Source organism: Thalassophryne amazonica, chromosome 4 (assembly GCF_902500255.1).
Source record: "Thalassophryne amazonica chromosome 4, fThaAma1.1, whole genome shotgun sequence".
NCBI classification, from domain to species: Eukaryota; Metazoa; Chordata; class Actinopteri; order Batrachoidiformes; family Batrachoididae; genus Thalassophryne; species Thalassophryne amazonica.
Window position 1 is genome coordinate 58117341 of NC_047106.1, and position 24567 is coordinate 58141907.

The 24567-nt window shown below is 40.2% G+C and overlaps 1 protein-coding gene across 1 annotated transcript in view; it reads right to left on the reverse strand.

The window, feature by feature from the left end:
• Positions 1-24567, reverse strand: part of blmh (bleomycin hydrolase) — a 90300-nt gene that overhangs the window by 23263 nt on the left and 42470 nt on the right. The window contains exons 4-6 of the mRNA XM_034167941.1: positions 10576-10717; positions 8325-8413; positions 8147-8239 (exon numbers count right to left, since the gene is read on the reverse strand). Of these exons, the coding sequence (XP_034023832.1) occupies positions 8147-8239; positions 8325-8413; positions 10576-10717 (324 nt within the window). The remainder of the gene's footprint in view (positions 1-8146; positions 8240-8324; positions 8414-10575; positions 10718-24567) is intronic.

A 24567-nucleotide genomic window follows, 5' to 3' on the forward strand; every position in this document is an offset into this window, starting at 1 on the left:
TGAGCTGAAACTGACAATGTCCAGGGTGTGAAACGTCCTTTGAAACCAAGAGCTAATGGACACCTGAAAGAATAGGGAAGCGCAGTCTCATTTGGGTGTGGGCGCTAAAGGGGTAAAATATGACGCATATGACGTAATTTTTCTACTTCCGGGGTACAAACCACGGCATTTTCAATGGGGTTTTGGGCAAATTACACACAAACAAAATGAAAATGCAAAGAAAACGTGACAATGCGGTGGGAAAGTGGATATGTGTTGCAGTTTGTCTATGATCTGGAGCACAAACGTGTTGAGGTGGCTTTGCAGGTGAGAGAACGGAGCTACTCTGGTTAGCTGTGTAGGCTAACACTTACCAACACGATGTCTCCTACCTCCTCGCCTTTTCTTCTCCACCAGGAACCGAAAAATAAAACAAAACAAAAAAAACTTTTTGCGACTGCTTCGGTGATTGCAGCCAAAAACAAAACTGTACACCATTTATCCATGTGAAGTTATGTTGTGTATATATTAAATGGAGTTCCCCGTAAGTGGTCAAATCCCGCGATACCACGGAGGGTTCAAACGAGACTAAGGTCTCCTATATGGCCCCGTTTACGTTTTGCTATTAAAAACAAACATTAACAAAAATGTAGACCATTGGGTCCTTACGCACTCATTCACATCCTCAAGCTTTCCTTGCTCCCCACACACACTTGTATCATCAGGCATTTTCGGGTAACGAGAGGCTGGTGTCTCCCAGCTCTTGATTGACATGTTCCTGCTGCTGAACCGAGTTTAGAATCTGGCTCAGCCAGTGTAAGCAAATGAGACAACTCAAACAGTTTGGACAAAAATGAATTGGGTTTTTGATTACGTTTTCATATTTTGTAAACAGGCAACATGTGGTCACTGGTCATTGTTAAATTATAACAATGATGTAAAATTCAAGAAATGTGATTGGACAGTTCGGAACTGCCAAGGTTATTGTTGCAGCCATTTAGACTGCAGGAAGCCACCCACGTCGGACAACAAATCATCTCAGCCAATAGGCAGCAGCACTGAGTGTCTGAGCTCACAGTTCCTCTGCAAGTTGACGGCTGTCTCATATATTAGAGCTGCCCTAAGAATCACTGCTGCTGCATTCAGAACCAAAAACCAGAAGTGCACATGATGGTTTTTTTTTTTAATCATGATGTAATGGAGTGTGGAATGGGTAGTTGTGATGCAAGGAATAACACCTGTGTGTGTAAGTACTGTACGTACATGCATGTACTGTGATCAGTGAGTGTCTTTTTGTCAATGCAACTACAGCAGCAGAGACACAACAGATAAAGCATGAACTAGAAAGATTAACTCTAAAACTTAAAATCATCTCCTCTGCCCCAATAACACAGCAGATGTGTAGCGTCTGAGCCCATAGAAAAATGAGTGGTAGAAAACTTATGTATAGTTTATAATAGCAACTTTATTACATGTTATTAATACAAAAACACCAGTAAAGAAAGAAATCAGTCATCTTAAAATAGTTTCATAACTGACCAATTTAAAATGATGCTGAATTTGCTTAAAATAAATGAAAATGCAGAGTCCTGTCCTCTTGGAGGCCACTCCATACTCTTGATAAAAGACAAAACTAATTTTATCTCAAACACACTAAATTTGCCATCTACAAATTTAAATGTTAATTCCACATCAGAGTGCTGGCTTACTAGAAAAGTGGGGCTACAAAAGTGTAAACATTAAACAAACCACTATGCTAGCATTTCCTTTTGAACAAGAACAGTTTAATTTAAAATCGTGTTCAAATGTCCTTCTATTTCATAGTAATTTAAAGCGGCCCGATGTCTCAGAACAATTCATCTTTCGCTATCCTGGTCATTCTTTTGACATGAGTAAACCCTCTATCACCAGTGGCCATGACGTGGCGTTTTCGCAAAACAAACCGCTTCCAGGTGGACAAACAGACACACTGACAACCCACTGCGTCGTGCATTGGTAGCAGCCTTTCACAGTTGCACAACCTGCGTTTGTATGTGTGGTGATGACTGGACATTCATGAGGCGCACAGACACACACGCGGCTGTTTAAACAATCAGCGAGCAGCACAACTAAGCAGCTAACAACAAAGGCAGCTTAACCAGAGCCACGCAGTGTGTGCAACACACTCAATAGCAGACTGATTGAGCGACGACACATGATGTACATTTTTACATGCATGCACGTACACATGCGCCAAAGTGAAGAAAGTCCGGTCACGGATGTGCACACACCCATACAAAAGACTTGACCACATTTACTCTGTGTTTTGTGATGCATAGACACAGACACTTTTGTCATGAAATGCCTGAATTAACAAACCTATCAACCTCTGTACTGAAAAGCTCAGCAAGTCTAGTTATACAAGTAAATGGTGCTCTGGGACAGACTAACATGTGGCTGGATTACTGAATACTTTGGACTAAAATTCAAATTTTTTAAATCTTCTGAAAGTTGTACATCTGAACCTGTTCAGATAATACATAATCCTTTCTACTTTCATATAATTTCCAACAACAACCATAACCACCCTCATTTTTAAAAGGAACATGGAATATTGAAACATTCAACATTCCAATGCACTAACAAAAACACCTAAAAACATTCTTGATTTCTAACAACTGGCCTTTGAGAGTTTGTCTCAGCAACTCCAAATAATATTATTTCTGCCTCAAACTTTAACACATAAATATGTTTATGTGCATTAGTATGTATTAGCATTTCCCCTTTCTCTGTGGCTAACTGAAAATGCCACCATTCAGGCACATTAGATTACAGTTTCTGAATCAAAGAGAACCGTGAGTCTATATATATATATATATATATATATATATATATATATATATATATATATATATATATATATATATACACACACACACACACACACAGTGAGAAAAATGCAGCCGATCAGATCTCAGAAGCTAAGCAGTGCAGGACCTGGTTACTATTTGGATGGGAGACCTCTTTGGAACACCAGCGGCTGTGTGTTTCTCCAGGTTGCGTCAGGAAGGGCATCCAGCGTAAAACTTGTGCCAAATATCAATGCGGATCTGGTTGTATCCGCTGTGGCGACCCCAAACACAAAAAAACAGGAGCAGCCGAATGGACAACAACAGTGAGAAAAATACGTATTTGAACACCCCGCGATTTTGCAAGTTCTCCCACTTAGAAATCATCGAGGGGTCTGAAATTTTCATCTTAGGTGCATGTCCACTGTGAGAGACATAATAAAAAAAAAATAAATAAATCCGGAAATCATAATGTATGATTTTTTTAATAAATTATTTGTATGTTACTGCTACAAATAAGTATTTGACCACATACCAACAAGCAAGAATTCTGGCTCACACAGACCTCTTAATTTTTCTTTAAATAGCCCTCTTATTCTGCACTCTTTACCTGTATTAATTGCACCTGTTTGAACTTGTTACCTGTATAAAAGACACCTGTTCACACACCCAATCAATCACATTCCAACCTATCCACCATAGCAAGACCAAAGAGCTGTCTAAGGACACCAGGGACAAAACTGTAGACCTGCACAAGGCTGGGATGGACTACAGGACAACAGGCAAACAGCTTGGTAGAAGACAACAACCGTTATGATTATTTATTAGAAAGTGGACGAAACACAAGATGACTGTCAATCTCCCTCGGTCTGGGATTCCATGCAAGATCTCACTGTGTGGGGTAAGGATGATTCTGAGAAAGGTCAGAACTACAGAGGAGGACCTGGTCAATGACTTGAAGAGAGCTGGGACCACAGTCACAAAGATTACATTAGCAAGACATGATGCTGTCATGGTTTAAAATCCTGCAGGGCAGCAAGGCCCCCCTGCTCAAGCCAGCACATGTCCAGGTCCGTTTGAAGTTCACCAGTGACCATCTGGACCAATTTTGGCAAACAACCTCAATCCCTCATGAAGAGCATTGAAGATGGGTCATGGCTGGGTCTTCCAGCATGACAATGACCCCAAACACACAGCCAGGGCACCTAAGGAGGGGCTCCGTAAGAAGCATTTCAAGGTCCTGGAGTGGCCTGGCCAGTTTCCAGACCTGAACTCAATAGAAAATCTTTGGAGGGAGCTGAAACTCCAAACCTGAAAGATATGGAGAACATCTGTATGGATGAGTGGACCAAAATCCCTGCTGCAGTGTGTGCAAACCTGGTGAAAAACTACAGGAAAGGTTTGACCTCTGTAATTGCAAACAAAGGCTACTGTACCAAATACACTCAACAAAAATATAAACGCAACACTTTTGGTTTTGCTCCCATTTTATATGAGATGGACTCAAAGATCTAAAACTTTTTCCACATACACAATATCACCATTTCTCTCAAATATTGTTCACAATCCAGTCTAAATCTGTGATAGTGAGCACTTCTCCTTTGCTGAGATAATCCATCCCACCTCACAGGTGTGCCATATCAAGATGCTGATTAGACACCATGATTAGTGCACAGGTGTGCCTTAGACTGCCCACAATAAAAGGCCACTCTGAAAGGTGCAGTTTTATCACACAGCACAATGCCACAGATGTCGCAAGATTTGAGGGAGCGTGAAATTGGCATGCTGACAGCAGGAATGTCAACCAGAGCTGTTGCTCGTGTATTGAATGTTCATGTCTCTACCATAAGCCATCTCCAAAGGCGTTTCAGAGAATTTGGCAGTACATCCAACCAGCCTCACAACCGCAGACCATGTGCAACCACACCAGCCCAGGATCTCCACATCCAGCATGTTCACCTCCAAGATCGTCTGAGACCAGCCACTCTGACAGCTGCTGGAACAATCGGTTTGCATAACCAAAGAATTTCTGCACAAACTGTCAGAAACGATCTCAGGGAAGCTCATCTGCATGCTCGTCGTCCTCATCGGGGTCTCGACCTGACTCCAGTTCGTCGTCGTAACCGACTTGAGTGGGCAAATGCTCACATTCGCTGGCGTTTGGCACGTTGGAGAGGTGTTCTCTTCACGGATGATGCGAAGGAGATGTGTTGCACTGCATGAGGCAAATGGTGGTCACACCAGATACTGACTGGTATCCCCCCCCAATAAAACAAAACTGCACCTTTCAGAGTGGCCTTTTATTGTGGGCAGTCTAAGGCACACCTGTGCACTAATCATGGTGTCTAATCAGCATCTTGATATGGCACACCTGTGAGGTGGGATAGATTATCTCAGCAAAGGAGAAGTGCTCACTATCACAGATTTAGACTGGTTTGTGAACAATATTTGAGGGAAATGGTGATATTGTGTATGTGGAAAAAGTTTTAGATCTTTGAGTTCATCTCATACAAAATGGGAGCAAAACCAAAAGTGTTGCGTTTATATTTTTGTTGAGTATACAACCCCTGGCAAAAATTATGGAATCACCGGCCTCGGAGGATGTTCATTCAGTTGTTTAATTTTGTAGGAAAAAAGCAGATCACAGACATGACACAAAACTAAAGTCATTTCAAACGGCAATTTTCTGGCTTTAAATTGTGGCAGTCAGTAACGGTTACTTTTTTAGACCAAGCAGAGGGAAAAAAATTTGTAATCACTCAATTCTGAGGAAAAAATTATGGAATCATGAAAAACAAAAGAACGCTCCAACACATCACTAGTATTTTGTTGCACCGCCTCTGGCTTTTATAACAGCTTGCAGTCTCTGAGGCATGGACTTAATGAGTGACAAACAGTACTCTTCATCAATCTGGCTCCAACTTTCTCTGATTGCTGTTGCCAGATCAGCTTTGCAGGTTGGAGCCTTGTCATGGACTATTTTCTTCAACTTCCACCAAAGACTTTCAATTGAATTAAGATCTGGACTATTTGCAGGCCATGACATTGACCCTATGTGTCTTTTTGCAAGGAATGTTTTCACAGTTTTTGCTCTATGGCAAGATGCATTATCATCTTGAAAAATGATTTCATCATCCCCAAACATCCTTTCAATTGATGGGATAAGAAAAGTGTCCAAAATATCAACGTAAACTTGTGCATTTATTGATGATGTAATGACAGCCATCTCCCCAGTGCCTTTACCTGACATGCAGCCCCATATCATCAATGACTGTGGAAATTTACATGTTCTCTTCAGGCAGTCATCTTTATAAATCTCATTGGAATGGCACCGAACAAAAGTTCCAGCATCATCACCTTGCCCAATGCAGATTCGAGATTCATCGCTGAATATGACTTTCATCCAGTCATCCACAGTCCACGACTGCTTTTCCTTAGCCCATTGTAACCTTGTTTTTTTTCTAAGTGTTAATGATGGCTTTCGTTTAGCTTTTCTGTATGTAAATCCCATTTCCTTTAGGCGGTTTCTTACAGTTCGGTCACAGACGTTGACTCCAGTTTCCTCCCATTCGTTCCTCATTTGTTTTGTTGTGCATTTTCAATTTTTGAGACATATTGCTTTAAGTTTTCTGTCTTGACGCTTTGATGTCTTCCTTGGTCTACCAGTATGTTTGCCTTTAACAACCTTCCCATGTTTGTATTTGGTCCAGAGTTTAGACACAGCTGACTGTGAACAACCAACATCTTTTGCAACACTGCGTGATGATTTACCCTCTTTTAAGAGTTTTATAATCCTCTCCTTTGTTTCAATTGACATCTCTCGTGTTGGAGCCATGATTCATGTCAGTCCACTTGGTGCAACAGCTCTCCAAGGTGTGATCACTCCTTTTTAGATGCAGACTAACGAGCAGATCTGATTTGATGCAGGTGTTAGTTTTGGGGATGAAAATTTACAGGGTGATTCCATAATTTATTCCTCAGAATTGAGTGAGTCCATATTTTTTTTCCCTCTGCTTGGTCTAAAAAAGTAACCGTTAGTGACTGCAACAATTATTTTTCCTGATTTCTTATAGTGTTTCTTAAAGCCAGAAAGTTGCCATTTGAAATGACTTTAGTTTTGTGTCATGTCTGTGATCTGCTTTTTTTCTACAAAATTAAATAACTGAATGAACATCCTCCGAGGCCGGTGATTCCATAATTTTTGCCAGGGGTTGTATTAACATTGATTTTCACAGGTGTTCAAATACTTATTTGCAGCAGTAACATACAAATAAATTATTAAAAAAAAAAAAAAAATCATACATTGTGATTTCTGGAATTTGTTTTTTTTAGATTATGTCTCTCACAGTGGACATGCACCTAAGATGAAAATTTCAGACCCCTCCATGATTTATAAGTGGGAGAACTTGCAAAATCACAGGGTGTTCAAATACTTATTTTCCTCACTGTATATATAGGGTGGGCCAATAAAATGTTACCACTTTTTGATCGTACTCAAGTTTTTGAAATGAGAATTTATTCGAAAATTTTATTTACAGACTTGCAACAGAAGCATCAAATTAACATTCGATACCAAAGGTTTCCCACATTGTCTCTTGTTTTCCGCAGTTTAATAATTGATGACATGTTCAATCCAAGCTCCTCTTCTTTGGATTACAGCTGCAACACGCACATTGAAGTTTGTGATAACATTGCCACACATCTCAAGATGGATTCTCTGAACTTCCTGATGGATGTCGGTCTTCAGGGCCTCAATGGTCTGTGGGTTGTTGTAGTACACTCTCTAATTGTACGAATTAAAAAAGTGGTAACATTTTATTGGCCCACCGTGTGTGTGTGTGTGTGTATATATATTTCAGAGTAGCATTTTCAAGACTAACAAAGAGTCAGGTGGACAGGATGACTAATTCCAAACTTCTGTTTGCGGGGGTTATAAAAACTCTTGATATGGAAAATTTGTTTTAAAAATAAATAAATAAGGGGTTTGCTACTGGTGCAGAATAAATACCAACTGCCAAATATACAGAAAAGCATTGTAACCATGTCTTTCTTCTAAAACATAAGGCTGACTAAGACTGATTATCTGCAGAATGCTTTTAAGATTATCAAACTGGCACCACATTGCTTCATTGAACTATTATATCACAGCCCCCTCTTCTGGCAAAAAAGGAACAAGGTTTTTCCCATTTCAATGTCTGAACTCAATTCTGTCAATGTGTACATTTGTGTCAGAGTGGTTTGTAAAAATAATGGACTCTTTAACATACAGCTGACCTGTCTGAACAGTTACAATTTAGCTCAGGCTTGTACTGCATGTGGAGCGTGCTCAGCCGACCCACCTCCTCCATCATCGTGTCCATAGCATCTGACAGCTCAGCTTCAGTGGAGTCGCTGGCTACCATGTTCCTCAGTCTTAGACAGTATTCTCTTAGCTGCAATTACAGACAGAAAAAAAAGAGCCTCATTGTCTAACATGACTGTAACTTGAATTTGTTTGAGGAAAATATGCAAATGAACCTTATGGTTGAGGATGTCATTCATTCTGCGTGAGGCTTCTGAGCTGTGTGACTCAGGAAAACATTTTTTGGGAATGACGCCATACTTTTCTGAAGAAACAAAAAGTGGAAAACAATGTCTTATTACACAGTTCTTCACATTTCATTTATTTCTATATGATTTCATCCTGCCTTAAATAGATGCAGGTACATGCTTTGATGCAGAATTAAAGGTCAGTTCAAGTTCTTTTGTTTCATCTTTTCCCCACATCAATGCAGAGGTGATGTATCCGTGTAACTTTCTTTGTATAAACCAGTCTTGAACTGACTCTCCACCACTGATGTGCAGTCAGGGGAGGCACGTGAGACTGTGCCTCACCTGTCATCATGGAAAGAAAAAAAAAATGTAAAATGAAAAAACACATTAAATGGTTATATTTATACAGTGATTTGTACTATAAAGTTATTTTCCTTTTAACTAGGGGAGGTGATGGTCCAGTGGTTAAGGCGTTGGGCTTGAGACCAGAAGATCCTCTTTTCAAATCCCAGCCTGACTGGAAAATCACTAAGGGCCCTTGGGCAGGGTTTTTAATCCCCTAGTTGCTCCCGGTGTGTAGTGAACGCCTTGTATGGCAGCACCCTCACATCGGGGTGAATGTGAGGCACTATTTGTAAAGCGCTTTGAAGGTCTGATGCAGATGGAAAAAGCCCTATATAAATGCAGTCCATTTACCATTTAACTACACCAGTTTTAGATTATTTTTAATTCAAAATCGATGAATTTTCACATTTACCATTCAAATACCATGGTGAGGCAGCAGCCAGCTGAGCCTCATCATGGACTGCACAATCACTGGGCTAACTGCTGGCATGCTGTGCACTGAGACTGTCTCACTGTCTCTCTGTATGTCACAAATGAAATGATTAAACATTTTGGTTATATGAACTTAAATACCATAGTTTAGCTGATGTACATAATGTACAGTGTTTTCTGTCAATAACTGTATATGTGTGTGTCTCTAAGTAACGTGTTCTGTGTGCTGAGCGATCATAAAACTGCAAAAAGTCACCAGGTGAGGCACGCAGTTCTCCTGCCTCAAGGTAGGGGGCACCAGTCACTCCAAGGATTCTTCTTGCAGCAATTCTTCAGCTGCAGAATAAGTGACAGCAAGCTACAAGAGCAGCTGTTCATTTGCTTTTTTCCCCCTCTCGCCTGGACATTAGTTTCAGAAAGGAGGATTACACATACAAACTAAAACAATTTTCTGAACTGCACTTTCAATCAATGCAAGAGATGATAATTAAAGAGCAACCAACATTGGAGCCAAAAGGTTTGCTTCACACTCCAGAACAGAAGACCTGCTCTTTCAAATGGAACACAGTCTGGGTGCATGGATGTCCAGCAAGAAACTGCCTTTCTGCTTTTCCTGCCTTCTTTTCTCAACTTGTGACAATGTGTGGACTCAGATGGGCTATTGTACCCTGAAGAATTTGCAAAAAAAAGTCTTAAACACGAGCGGTCAACCACTCACATTCAAAGCCAGAAAAGGCTCAAAACAGTCAAAACAGGACTGATGAAGGACGGCTTCCTTCTCGGGCAGTGACCTCCACTGAGACAGAGAGACTTTAAAACTGAAGCAAAATGAGGAAAACTTCTACAAACAAGTCATTGATTCTTTTTTCAGAAGCAGCAGCACATGGACTTCATTTCTAAGGTAAGACCATAACAATATTTTTTTTAATTAAATGTGCTTTTTGTGTGCTACAGTTTGTATGTGTAAAGAATGCTGATATAAAACATATATTAAACATAACCCGTTAAATGCTGCCAATCAAAGGGTGAATAAGCTACTCTGTGGGGTTCATGTTTGGAAATCTGACTGATAAAGTCAGTGCCTCACCAGCCATCAACCTCACTGCACCTCACTGCTCTCCACTCAGTCCCTGCTCCAAGTCTTCCATTACTCTATCCATCAACTACATTTCAGTTTTATCTCTTTCTCTTCCCTGTACTTTCATTCTCATCACTCTTTCACAAGCATACTTGTCTCATCACATGTCCAAACAACCTGAACCTACTTTACTGCACTTTCTTAGTGATTTCTACCTTCAGTACTTGTACCTCCAGCTTTGTGAACACCTGAGCACAAGTGTGAATGAAGTCCTCATTTCAGCTGTACATGGGGTCAAACGTAATCCCAATTGGAACTGCTATTTGAGTATTCAGCATTTTTGTCTCAGTACTGTGATTATGGAAGATAATGAGAACAAACCAATGAGATTGACCAGCATATCCCATTGTCCACCATCATTGGTTGGATTGGAGAGCATGAATTGGACCAGGCGTCCATCTACTGGCTCCTTCCTTTGTGCCACATCCACACAGGCCTGAAGGAAGTAGAAACAACGCTCAACCTAGAGAAAAGAGAAAGATATATGCTGACTAAGGAGAGAGAAGAGAATCCAAAAGGTCTTAACCTTTACACATTTATTACAATGTAGTTGTGTAATGGGCCATAATTGATCCGTACAGATTGCGCCCCCCATGGTTCATCTTGCATATGAACTGTGGATTAACTGGAAGTTTTACATAAATGTGTATTAATTTGTTTCTTTTTTTTAGTGATGCAAGTTGAGATCCACACAGGGAAAGAATTACGACATGGTTGAAAGTAAAAAACAAAACAAAACGCATGATAAAGGCAATTAGAAGCAAGGGAGGAAAGCGATTTTTTTTTTTTTAAATCAGGTTTATATGATAATTAAAAGTAGTTTTTACTGCTTTTTACATTTTGGATTTAAGCTGCAGGCTGTTTGTGTTATGTACTGGGACGTGTGTGTGTTTCTTTTTATAATGTATTTGCAAGAAAATGATGCGAAACCAAGAACAGACACGCCAGCTTGCCGTACATCAGGTTCAAGTTAGGAAAAAAAGAAGGGAGAGAGAGAGAGAGAGAAAAAAAAATTTTTACAGACAAATCTCTGCTTGTAGACTGGCTGTGGCGTAAGCATGGCAAAATTCATGTGTAAAATCAGAGCAAATTAAGAATCATGCCTGAGTTGTAAGTCATTGCTTGTCTGTATGTTGAGATCTGGAAGCCAAAAACTTCTCTGCTATTGATATCCATGTACTCTACCAGTTAATGCTTTTGGACACACTTTCCCCTTCAAATGAACGGGGTGGGGGAGTTTTAACAGATTTTCCCATTCAGTTGAATGGGAAAGTGTGTCCAAACTATTGACTGGTAGAGCACACATTTAAAGACTTGTCTATACATTTACAGATCTCAATACACTTTCAAATCTCATTATGCATTCACAGATTTTATACACTGATATCTAACTACAAACTCACATATTCTGAATACACATCAGGGTTCTCACCAACATTGTAAGAGCTTAACGGTCCGTTACGCTGTTACAATAAAAAAATTACACTGCAGTTGGGCTGTTACGTTGTTTTTGAGGGTGAGTAACGGAAAAATAATCATTTCTCTATGGTGATTGTCGCCGCTGGCTCCGATGTAGAAGCAGCGCACCCACAATTTATTGATCAGTCTGTACCAAAGCCATTTCTGCCTTTTCTGCTGATTAAAGTCTCTAAACGGGACTATCTGTGAGAATCATCCCCGGCTTCACATAAACAGTTTCTATTCGTTCCTCATTAACGTGCCTTTTTTGTGGAGCAGCTAATGACGCGGCTCTCTGACGTGGACTGGAACCTTAATATCTCCCATTTCTCTGGTTCCTAAACTAAAGTTTGTGTCCCTCGTGAAAATAAAATAATAATAATATCCCCCACTCCATGTGTGTTGCGGGATTTGCTCTGCGGCTCTCTGCCGAGGTGGAAAAACAGATCATTCCACAATCAATCATTTCAAAGTGAATTGCCATTTTAAATCAAATGGCACCTCTTTCCAAACACTGTAAAACAGACAAACTACAACCGACGAAAGCTGTTTTCCCCAAAATAAGATGTGCTCCGTTCCTTCGGGGAGAACTTATCCCAGTGTCACAGTCTCAGTGCTCCAGTCTGACCACAGCCGTGCAGCAGCATTCCTGGCGTGAGTATTGCAGGGGAGGCCGGGACCAAAGTAACATTTTACATTTATATCCCTCTGAAACACTGTTGCCTGCATTTTGAGGGCAAAATTTTGTTAAGTAAAGCCATCGTTGGTTTTTTTCTTCATCTTTTTTACAGCCTTACTTTAAAACCAAAAGAAAGAGGCATCAGATCAGAACATGGAAGAGTGTAGAAATGTGTGTCACTGCACAGGAGCTAATTTGTACACAAGAGTTTACTATAGAAAACTTTAACTTCAAGATTAATTTCTGATTACTCTACATTTTGAAGTTAAAAAAAAAACACCAAAGAAGGCCCTTTATAAGCCCATAAAGCAAAAGCTTCAGCGGGGTGGAATCCTCAGCAGTCCCCGAACCCCCGGCTTATTAAGGTGATTATTCCATCCCATTACACTGAGAAAAAAAAAATCCTGCTGAGAACCCTGCACACTGACACATTTTGTATGTATTTGCATATTCTTTTACACATTTTCAAGTCAGTTCACACACACACACACACACACACACACACACACACACACACACACACACACACACACACACACACACACACACACACACACACACACACACACACACACACACACACACACACACACACACACACACACACACACACACACCTCCAGATGGATTTACAGAAGTTAATGAAACATTACGTGCCTCATACTATTGTTACATCCATCCAACAGTGACACTGACCAAGAATGAAAGTGCAGTACTACATGCTCACTGACTGGATGAAAATTTTAATGTGATAATTTCTAGCAAGTAATTATTAAAACAAAGTCAGGCTCCTCTAGCTATCAGTGGAAGTGTTATGCTTTCAAAGCATTTTTATCTCAAAACATAGTGTTCGCATCGAAAAATAACATGATTTTGTATGATATTGGCTCAGAATAAAATCAAACTTGGCACCACATTTGCTTTCTAAGCCTCAACAGACTTGTGGACTGAATGATGTTAAAGAGCTTTTTCTTCCCTCCTTGCAGCAAAGTGCTGAGAAAAAATTTCTGCCCCAGCACCTCATCTCAGCACTTCCTTAAAGGAAAGAGAGCTCCTGGGATTTGTTTCTATGACAAACAGTTAATGACTAACTTATAATGTATAATGTACGGCAATGAAAAGACTGACTGACTGACTGTCCCCGTGCTGCTGTAACACTGTAAATTTCCCCGTCGTGGTACTATTAAAAGATCATCTTATCTTCACAGGACCATAGCATGTGTCAAATCTGCTATCACATGAACTTTTGGTCTCTACTGTGATTGATTTTGCCTGAGAAAACTCAGCAAACTGGAGACTGTTAACAGCAAAAATAAATGACTTCTGTAAAGCTGAGAAATTTTGCTCTGCACTGCAGTAGCGTCATGGCATACTTATGAAAAGCTCAGGGATCTCAGCTTTAAAGCACTTGGAATAGTCACACAAATAAAACAGTGCACCAAAAGAAAAGAAGAAGAAAAGAGACAACGTTCAGGAAAAAGCATTATATGGATATGACGCCAAGGTTCCAAACAATACAATTTTTTTTTCCTCCACAGATTTACGTTTGTTTCACATAAACAGCCGTGAAGAATTAAGAAAACTCTGAAAACTGAGAAAGCAAACATATTTGAACCCTACTTTTTAGCTGAACTGTCTGAACCATGAGTTTTGTGCTCCGCTACACCCCTACTATAATCTACAGTGCATCTGGAAAGTATTCACGGAGCTTCACTTTTTCCACATTATTTTAATTTAGCCTTTGTTTAACCAGGTGAGTCTCACTGAGATCACGATCTCTTTTACAAGAGACACCTGGACAATTATAAAGTTTCCAATTCACCCAACCTGCACGTCTTTAGATGCGGGAGGAAGCCGGAGGACCTGGAGGGAAACTCCACAGGTGGGAATTCTTGCTGTGAGGCAACAGTGCTAACCACAAAGCCACCGTGCTGCCTATGTTACAGCCTTACTCTAAAATGGAGTAAATTAATTTTTTCCCCCCACAAAATTCTACTCACAACACCTCATAATGACAACTTGAAAAGTGTTTTTTTTTTTTTTGTTTAGGAAAGTTTATTAAAAAAATAAATAAATAAATAATTAGTCACATGTATACAAGGGGGGTGGTGGTGGAGTACAACAAAACTGGGGGTGCTTCTGTAGAGCTACTGTGTATGTGTATATATATATATATATATATACACACACACATACGAGGTCTATTAGAAAAGTATCCGACCTTATTATTTTTTTCAAAAACCATATGGATTTGAATCACGTGTGATTACATCAGACATGCTTGAACCCTCGTGGGCATGCGAGAGTTTTTTCACGCCTGTCGGTTACGTCATTCGCCTGTGGGCAGTCTTTGAGTGAGGAGTCGTCCACCCGCTCGTCGATTTTTTTCATTGTTTAGGAATGGCTCAGAGACTGTTGCTTTGTTTGATAAAAATTTTTTCAAAACTGTAAGGCACAACTGAGTGGACACCATTCAATAAATTCAGCTGGTTTTAGGTAAAAATTTTAACGGCTGATGAGAGATTTTGGTCTGGTAGTGTCGCTTTAAGGACGGTCCACGGCGCCTGACGGCGATCTGCGCTTCGAGGCGGCAGCGTCTCGCCGTTTCAAGTTGAAAACTTCCACATTTCAGGCTCTGTTGACGCAGTAAGTCGTCAGAGAACAGAGAACTTTCAGAAGAAGTCGGCATGAGGAGTTTATTCGGACATTCCATTGTTAACGGTCATTTTGTAATGAAAGAACGTGCGGGCAGAGTCGCATGTCGGGCTGGACCTGACCGCGGGGGGTCGCGGCAGGAAAAACACCTCCGTTGGAAATCTTAACGGGCAAGTTGGAACATGCCCAAGCTGTTAAACAATTTCTCAGTTACTCACTTGTTGAAAGCCATTAAAAGCCGCCTGAATTCTACAAATGGTTTTCAACACGGAGGTGTTTTTCCTGTCGCGGCGCACACAGATTTGCCGAGTTGTCACGGAAACAACTCGGCGAATTTGCGCGTACGTCTTTCATTAAAAAAATGTCCTTAAACAGTGGAATGTCCGCATAAATTCCTCATGCCGGCCTCTTCTGAATCTTCTCTGTTCTCTCACGATGTCCTGGGTGAATTAAGCCTTAAATTAGGATGTTTTCAGCTCGAAACAGGCCGACGACAGCGCCTGGAAGCGCTGCAGGACGTCCCGCTCCGTGGGAAGTCCTTACACCGACAGAAACACCCCATAATCTCTCATCAGCTGTTAAACTTTTCACAGAAAACCAGCTTAATTTCTCGAATAGTGTCCACTCGGATATTCCTCACAGGTCCAGAAAAAATTTTAATAAAGCAACGCGCGCTGTCTCGAGCAGCGTGTGAAACAAAGGAATTCAGCCGAGGGCGGGACCACATCTCACTCAAGGCCTGCCCACAGGGAAATGACGTCACCGACACGCGTGAAAAAACTCACGCATGCGCACGAGGGTTCAAGCATGATTGGTGTAATCGCATGTCATTCAAATCCATATAGTTAAAAAAATAAATAAAAGGGTCGGTTTATTATCTAAGAGACCTCGTATACATATATACATACACACATATACATACACACGGCAAGGGTGGTGGCCAAGTAGTTGGCGCGCTTTGTTTCACAGTGGAAGGTTCCCGGTTCAAACCCCATCAACAGCCACATTTCTCCATGTAATGCGAAGCTGCATCAGGAAGGGCGTAAAACTTGTGCCAATTCAAAATGCAGATCGCTGTGTTTGCTGTATATAAAATGTTAACATATAAATAAATCACAGTTTATAAAGTGGACGTAAACATTTAGGGCAGTGATAGTGAACAATTACTGCTCTAAATGTGCCTCGGCTGTGCGCTGAGAGTCACTGTCCTGCTGAAAGATGAACAGTGATCTCAAGTCTGAGATCAAAGCACTCTGGAGCAGGTTTTCATCCAGGATGTCTCTGTACATTGTTGCATTCATTTTTGCCTCAATCCTGACTAGTCTCCCAGCAAACAGATGTGTCCCTTTCCAAATCAGTCCAATCAACTAAATTTATCTCCAGACGTATAAACAGGATGATCAGTGGAAACACCTGAGCTTAATTTTGAACTTCATGTCAGCACGATGGCTTAGTGGTTAGCACTGTTGTCTCACAGCAAGAAGGTCATGGGTTTGATTCCCACCTGTGGCCTTTCTCTGTGGAATTTGCATGTTCTCCCCGTGTTTGTATGGGTTTCCTCCAGGTGCTCTGATTTCCTCCCACATTTAAAAGACATGCAGGTTAGGTGAATTGTAAAACTTTGTAATTGTCCAGGTGCAAAACCGGTCTCAATGGGACTAACCTGGTTAAATAAAAGGTAAAATTTTTCTTAAATATATATATATATATATATATATATATATATATATATATATATATATATATTTGCAAAAATCAAAAAAATATTTTCACATCGTCATTATGGGGTATTGTGTGTAGAATTTTGAGGAAAAAATTGAATTTCATCCATTTTTGAAAAAAGGCTGTAACATAAAATGTGGGAAGTGCTGTGAATATTTTCCAGGTGCACTGTTAAGTTAAGAATTACTGCCTGGATGACAGAGCAACACAATATTATTAGAGCTTGAAAATAAGGAAAGTCTTATGTGAAATTGCAGAGACTAAGAGAACGGCTGCTGAGGATGAGAAATAATATTTGTTTGGCAATAAATCGCGATATCTATCTCTTTCGTAGCCATTTTGAACCTAAATATTACTTAGTGGTGTCCACATCTACAGACATAAACAGAGCTTGAATGCCGCTCTGCAGGGAGCACACACCGCTGCTTGACCAAACTCACCAGGGTCAATGTTCAACCAAATCCAACTTTCGCCGCTGCACGCAGTGATGTAGCTTTGCGCATCCAATAGAAACGAGGCATCAGGCCAAAACACAGAAGATGACAGAGTGCAGAAACATGCGCCAGAGGAACATCAGAACTGCTAATTTATACACAGTAGTTTTCTAAAGATATATATCTAATTTTTTTTTTTTTTTTACCTCAAGATTAATTTCTGATTACATAATGAAGTTAAACATTTCTTACATTTGAAAACTTGCAATTAACATAGCTTTAAGTTAAAAAAGATTTAGACATCTTTGATAGTCATAATAATGAACATTGGACATTGACTTTTAGACAAACAAAATGGCATGAAAAGTAATGTGTATATTTTTAATTCTGGTAGATTCACTCATATTTGCATTTCAACCAAGAAAAAATAAATATAAATATTTATTATAAACAACAGGAAATGATGCAACGACAACCGCAGTCTGTTAATTAGGATTTCTCAATGTTACAAACCTCATGATGAAATAATTTTTTAATGTAGTCATTTCAGCAATTAATTATGTTCACATTGACTGTGTGATTGCTTTTAATGTTGTAATCAGTAGCCTAATTACTAAATTATGAATTTGACTATTCTAGTTATTGTAAATGCTTTGAAATTATGCACAATAGGGGCGGGGCTTCTTCTGCCTGTTCAAGTGTCTCATTGACTGAACTTTGAATGAATCATTAAACATGTCCATGAAGTCAATGTTAAAATATAAAGGAAACAGCTTTTTCAAATTATAAAATAGTTTTGCTTGAAAGAAACTGTTTTAATTAGAAGCGTAGCAGCAGGTGTGAGTTTGTAGAGATGACAGGTGGGTTGGACCCTCAGGACATTTAACCAGATGAAGGTCTCCTCCACAGCCTCGCCCTCTTGGTGGAGTTTTTGGAGACACCTTCCTCACATTTTAAAGAACAGATGTTCTCTTCTTCTTTCTGGACTTCAGGTGTTGGTGGTCAGCTCCATCACTGAAAGTTTTTGAGGTGCATCTGGATTTACAAGGTTCTCTTCATAGCAAATGTTGAAATGTTCCTGATGTGGGACAAGTGAAGAAATATATTTCTTAAAATATAAAGAAACACGAAACAGTGCTGTGCTATTTTCTTTAAGGTCTGATTACTCCATATTTAAAAACATTTAAATAAAAAAATCTAAGTTAAATAAAATTGAGACTTCTTGTAGTCACAGCAGTAACAATTAAAAAACTGTGTAGATTAATTTGGGAAAATGAAATTAGATCAAACAAGATTGAGTGATTGATTCTGCAGCTAAAGCGTAAAAGTTATGTTAACGTTAGCCGATGAAATTTAAAAGAGTTCAGTGGTGCACTTATGTCAAGTTTTATTTTCAGATTATTCACTCACCTCAGACAAATCTGCAGAAGCTCCGTTGCTCAAACTGGCGTGTGTATATATCGAAAAGTGAAGAATTTCAGATGGAGTGTGTTTGCTCAATCACACCGGCTGTCTCTCTCTCTGACCGGGTCTGTGGGTCCCTGGCTGGTCCGGCCACCTCAGCTCCGCCCAGCCTCACTCCAAACAGTCGCTGAAAAAAAAAAAAAAAAAAAGCTTCTCTCTGCAAGGTGATGTATATCACTCATTCTTCTGCTTTTTACTCCGAATGTTGTGGTTATGACTCGTACACTGAGCATTTCGGTTTTTACTGTCGCAAACCCATGATGGCGACATTCATTGGATGCTTGAAAAGCCAGATAGTGATGTAGAAATCTCTGCCCCCTTTGTGCATCCAGACACGTTCTTGCGACATCCACTTTTGCAAAAAACATGAGTGGATGCAGCAGAATGACTGCGTGGCACGCATGGTGTGAAAGGCACATTAAAGTCTTGACTTGCTTTAAGGTATTTACATAAATAAATGTACACTCAGTGTAGAACAGTGCTACCCAAATCAGTTCCTGGAGAGCATCTACAGCCCGGTATGTTTTCTTGTCTACCTGCTCTTCACACCTGATTATTTAACTCTGGTGTTTCCCAGCTCATCATTGCCTGAGGACACCTGTTGGGATCAATTAGCTGTGGGTGGAAAATGGAGAGTGGGAAAAAAATAAAAATAAATTAAAAAAAAACTGCAGGGCAGGTGCCCTCCAGCAGCAGATCTGGGCAGCCCCAGTGTAGAATGCTGAGGTCAAAACCTTGAAAAATGTGGGAGCATAAAACTGCAAGGATAAACATTTGGTGTCACTGTGACGTCAGTCATGGAAGAGGACTTACTGTGACACACAAAAGAGGATTTTCGATGGACAATGACTGTATAGTGCAGGACTGTAAAACACCGAGCCTGCACAAGTCACATACAACCAAAATAATTGTTTTATTGTCCTCTATTTTTGGTCCACACACAGAAGAAGGAGGAAAGAAGAAGAAGAAGAATTAAAAAAAAAAAAAAAAAAAAAAAAAATCAGCCAAGCATCTGAAGAAAAGAAACAAACATTCCAACATCCTACCAACGATGCATTCCACAAATACACAGATATACAACCCCAATTCCAATGAAGTTGGATGTACCTTTCAACATTGATGGTGCCATCATAGATGTGTAAGTTGCCCATGTCATGGGCACTAACACATCCCCATACCATCACAGATGCTGGCTTTTGAACTTTGTGCTGGTAACAATCTGGATGGTCTTTTTCCTCTTTTGTCCAGAGGACACGACGTCCATGATTTCCAAAAACAATTTGAAATGTGGACTCATCAGACCACAGCACACTTTTCCACTTTGCGTCTGTCCATTTCAAATGAGCTCGGGCCCAGAGAAGGTGGCAGCGTTTCTGGATGTTGTTGATGTATTGCTTTCGCTTTGCATGGTCGAGTTTTAACTTGCACTTGTAGATGTAGCGACAACCTGTGCAAAATGACAATGGTTTTCTGAAGTGTTCCTGAGCCCACGCAGTAAGATCCTTTACACAATGATGTCAGTTGTTAATACAGTGGCACCTAAGGGATCGAAGGTCACTGGCATTTAGCGTTGGTTTTCAGCCTTGCCGCTTACGTGTAGAAAGTTCTCCAGATTCTCTGAATTTTCTGATTATATAATGGACTGTAGATGATGGAATCCCTAAATTCCTTGTAATTGAAAGTTGAGAAACATTGTTCTTAAACTGTTGAACTATTTTTTCATGCAGTTCACAAAGTGGTGATCTTCATCCCATCTTTGCTTGTGAATGGCTGAGCCTTTTGAGGATGTTCCTTTTATACCCAATCACGAGTGTCCTCAGTTCCCAAATGCTTATTGAGTGTTGTTAGAAGGAAAAGTCAATCAATCAATCAATTTTTTTTTATATAGCGCCAAATCACAACAAACAGTTGCCCCAAGGCGCTTTATATTGTAAGGCAAGGTCATACAATAATTATGTAAAACCCCAACGGTCAAAACGACCCCCTGTGAGCAAGCACTTGGCTACAGTGGGAAGGAAAAACTCCCTTTTAACAGGAAAAAACCTCCAGCAGAACCAGGCTCAGGGAGGGGCAGTCTTCTGCTGGGACTGGTTGGGGCTGAGGGAGAGAACCAGGAAAAAGACATGCTGTGGAGGGGAGCAGAGATCGATCACTAATGATTAAATGCAGAGTGGTACATACAAAGCAAAAAGAGAAAGAAAGAAAGTGCATCATGGGAACCCCCCAGCAGTCTACGTCTATAGCAGCATAACTAAGGGATGGTTCAGGGTCACCTGATCCAGCCCTAACTATAAGCTTTAGCAAAAAGGAAAGTTTTAAGCCTAATCTTAAAAGTAGAGAGGGTGTCTGTCTCCCTGATCTGAATTGGGAGCTGGTTCCACAGGAGAGGAGCCTGAAAGCTGAAGGCTCTGCCTCCCATTCTACTCTTACAAACCCTAGGAACTACAAGTAAGCCCGCAGTCTGAGAGCGAAGCGCTCTAATGGGGTAATATGGTACTACGAGGTCCCTAAGATAAGATGGGACCTGATTATTCAAAACCTTATAAGTAAGAAGAAGAATTTTAAATTCTATTCTAGAATTAACAGGAAGCCAATATGGGTGAGATATGCTCTCTCCTTCTAGTCCCCGTTAGTACTCTAGCTGCAGCATTTTGAATTAACTGAAGGCTTTTTAGGGAACTTTTAAGACAACCTGATAATAATGAATTACAATAGTCCAGCCTAGAGGAAATAAATGCATGAATTAGTTTTTCAGCATCACTCTGAGACAAGACCTTTCTAATTTAGAGATATTGCGTAAATGCAAAAAGCAGTCCTACATATTTGTTTAATATGCACTTTGAATGACATATCCTGATCAAAAATGACTCCAAGATTTCTCACAGTATTACTAGAGGTCAGGGTAATGCCATCCAGAGTAAGGATCTGGTTAGACACCATGTTTCTAAGATTTGTGGGGCCAAGTACAATAACTTCAGTTTTATCTGAGTTTAAAAGCAGGAAATTAGAGGTCATCCATGTCTTTATGTCTGTAAGACAATCCTGCAGTTTAGCTAATTGGTGTGTGTCCTCTGGCTTCATGGATAGATAAAGCTGGGTATCATCTGCGTAACAATGAAAATTTAAGCAATACCGTCTAATAATACTGCCTAAGGGAAGCATGTATCAAGTGAATAAATTGGTCCTAGCACAGAACCTTGTGGAACTCCATAATTAACTTTAGTCTGTGAAGAAGATTCCCCATTTACATGAACAAATTGTAATCTATTAGACAAATATGATTCAAACCACCGCAGCGCAGTGCCTTTAATACCTATGGCATGCTCTAATCTCTGTAATAAAATTTTATGGTCAACAGTATCAAAAGCAGCACTGAGGTCTAACAGAACAAGCACAGAGATGAGTCCACTGTCCGAGGCCATAAGAAGATCATTTGCAACCTTCACTAATGCTGTTTCTGTACTATGATGAATTCTAAAACCTGACAAACTCTTCAAATAGACCATTCCTCTGCAGATGATCAGTTAGCTGTTTTACAACTACCCTTTCAAGAATTTGGTGATGTAACACAGTGGTAAACATACCACTGTCCCAGCTTTTTTGAAAAGTGTTGCAGGCATTCATTTCAAAATGAGCAAATATTTGCACAAAACAAAGTTTATTAGTTTGAACATTAAATATCCTGTCTTTGTGGTGTATTCAATTGAATACAGATTGAAGAGGATTTGCAAATCATTGTATTCTGTTTTTATTTACATTTTACACAACATCCCAACTTGGGATTGTATTGGAAAAAGCTCAAAAATATTTGTCTAAAGGTAATGATTAGGGCTGCACAATTTCATGACAAAGACATTTTATTACTGGGAAATACTGTGACAGCAACATAGTAAATATATGGTCTTCCAATTTGATTTGTATTTATTTCTCAATTCTTCATGAGCAAAAACAGACGTTTTTGTTAACATAAAAGTGTACGGTTTTTGGGGTTTTCTTAAGGGTTCCTTCACAGTGTGAATTTGGTCGATTTGCACATGAAGTAGGAATCGTATGCAGAATGTGTAAAATTGTAGCTGCTTTTAACGCTTCGTACACCTGTTACGACAACTATGTGCGCACACCAGTGGTCACCATCAGTCAGCAGACAATGACTGTCGGGCTGGCAGTGAAATCTGTCTAAGTTCCCCATGAGTGTGGCTTTGCAAACAGACAGTGACACATTGGTGTGTGCGCACTGAACTGACAGGAGGTGTGGCCGCTGACAGAAGCGGCTGTGGAGATCTGTGGTTCTGGACATCAATCAATCAATCAATTTTTTTATATAGCGCCAAATCACAACAAACAGTTGCCCCAAGGCGCTTTATATTGTAAGGCAAGGCCATACAATAATTATGTAAAACCCCAACAGTCAAAACGACCCCCTGTGAGCAAGCACTTGGCTACAGTGGGAAGGAAAAACTCCCTTTTAACAGGAAGAAACCTCCAGCAGAACCAGGCTCAGGGAGGGGCAGTCTTCTGCTGGGACTGGTTGGGGCTGAGGGAGAGAACCAGGAAAAAGACATGCTGTGGAGGGGAGCAGAGATCGATCACTAATGATTAATGCAGAGTGGTGCATACAGAGCAAAAAGAGAAAGAAACAGTGCATCATGGGAACCCCCCAGCAGTCTACGTCTATAGCAGCATAACTAAGGGATGGTTCAGGGTCACCTGATCCAGACCTAACTATAAGCTTTAGCAAAAAGGAAAGTTTTAGGCCTAATCTTAAAAGTAGAGAGGGTGTCTGTCTCCCTGATCTGAATTGGGAGCTGGTTCCACAGGAGAGGAGCCTGAACAGCTGAAGGCTCTGCCTCCATTCTACTCTTACAAACCCTAGGAACTACAAGTAAGCCTGCAGTTCTGAGAGCGAAGCGCTCTATTGGGGTGATATGGTACTACGAGGTCCCTAAGATAAGATGGGACCTGATTATTCAAAACCTTATAAGTAAGAAGAAGAATTTTAAATTCTATTCTAGAATTAACAGGAAGCCAATGAAGAGAGGCCAATATGGGTGAGATATGCTCTCTCCTTCTAGTCCCGTCAGTACTCTAGCTGCAGCATTTTGAATTAACTGAAGGCTTTTTAGGGAACTTTTAGGACAACCTGATAATAATGAATTACAATAGTCCAGCCTAGAGGAAATAATGCAATGAATTAGTTTTTCAGCATCACTCTGAGACAAGACCTTTCTGATTTAGAGATATTGCCTAAATGCAAAAAAAGCAGTCCTACAATATTTGTTTAATATGCGCTTGAATGACATATCCTGATCAAAATGACTCCAAGATTTCTCACAGTATTACTAGAGGTCAGGGTAATGCCATCCACAGTAAGGATCTGGACATCCCAGCTGGACAACAAGTACTGTGCTTGGACGGACATGGACAAACAACTGCCCACTGTGATGCGCATTTGTCTGCTTGCCGTTGTTAAGGATTTTTATATATATATATATGTTATCACTGTTAAACATTTGTACACTTTTGTCTTCTTTCTGATGAGAACGGTGTTGTGCTGTTTGCACCTAACCCCGAGAATGTATGTGTTATTCAACCTGTTTTAGCATGCTGGGGTCAATCTGAACTGGGAATGAGAAGCTGGATGTACTTATTATTATTCTGATTGTGATGTGATGCTTAGTGTTCCAGGCAGATGCAGAACAGCTGATAACTGCGAACGAGATGTGCTGACCTTCGACGATAAGAGTAAAAGAAAGAAACTGTTTTGCTTACAGCTGCACTTATTGACGTGTGTGTTTATGTTACGGGAAGAAACTGTCTTGCGTCATTCCCCCCACCCTTAGGACAAGTTTTTGTTATGTGATGAGGGATTCACTAATAAAAGAGCGAAGCGCAGGCCAGACT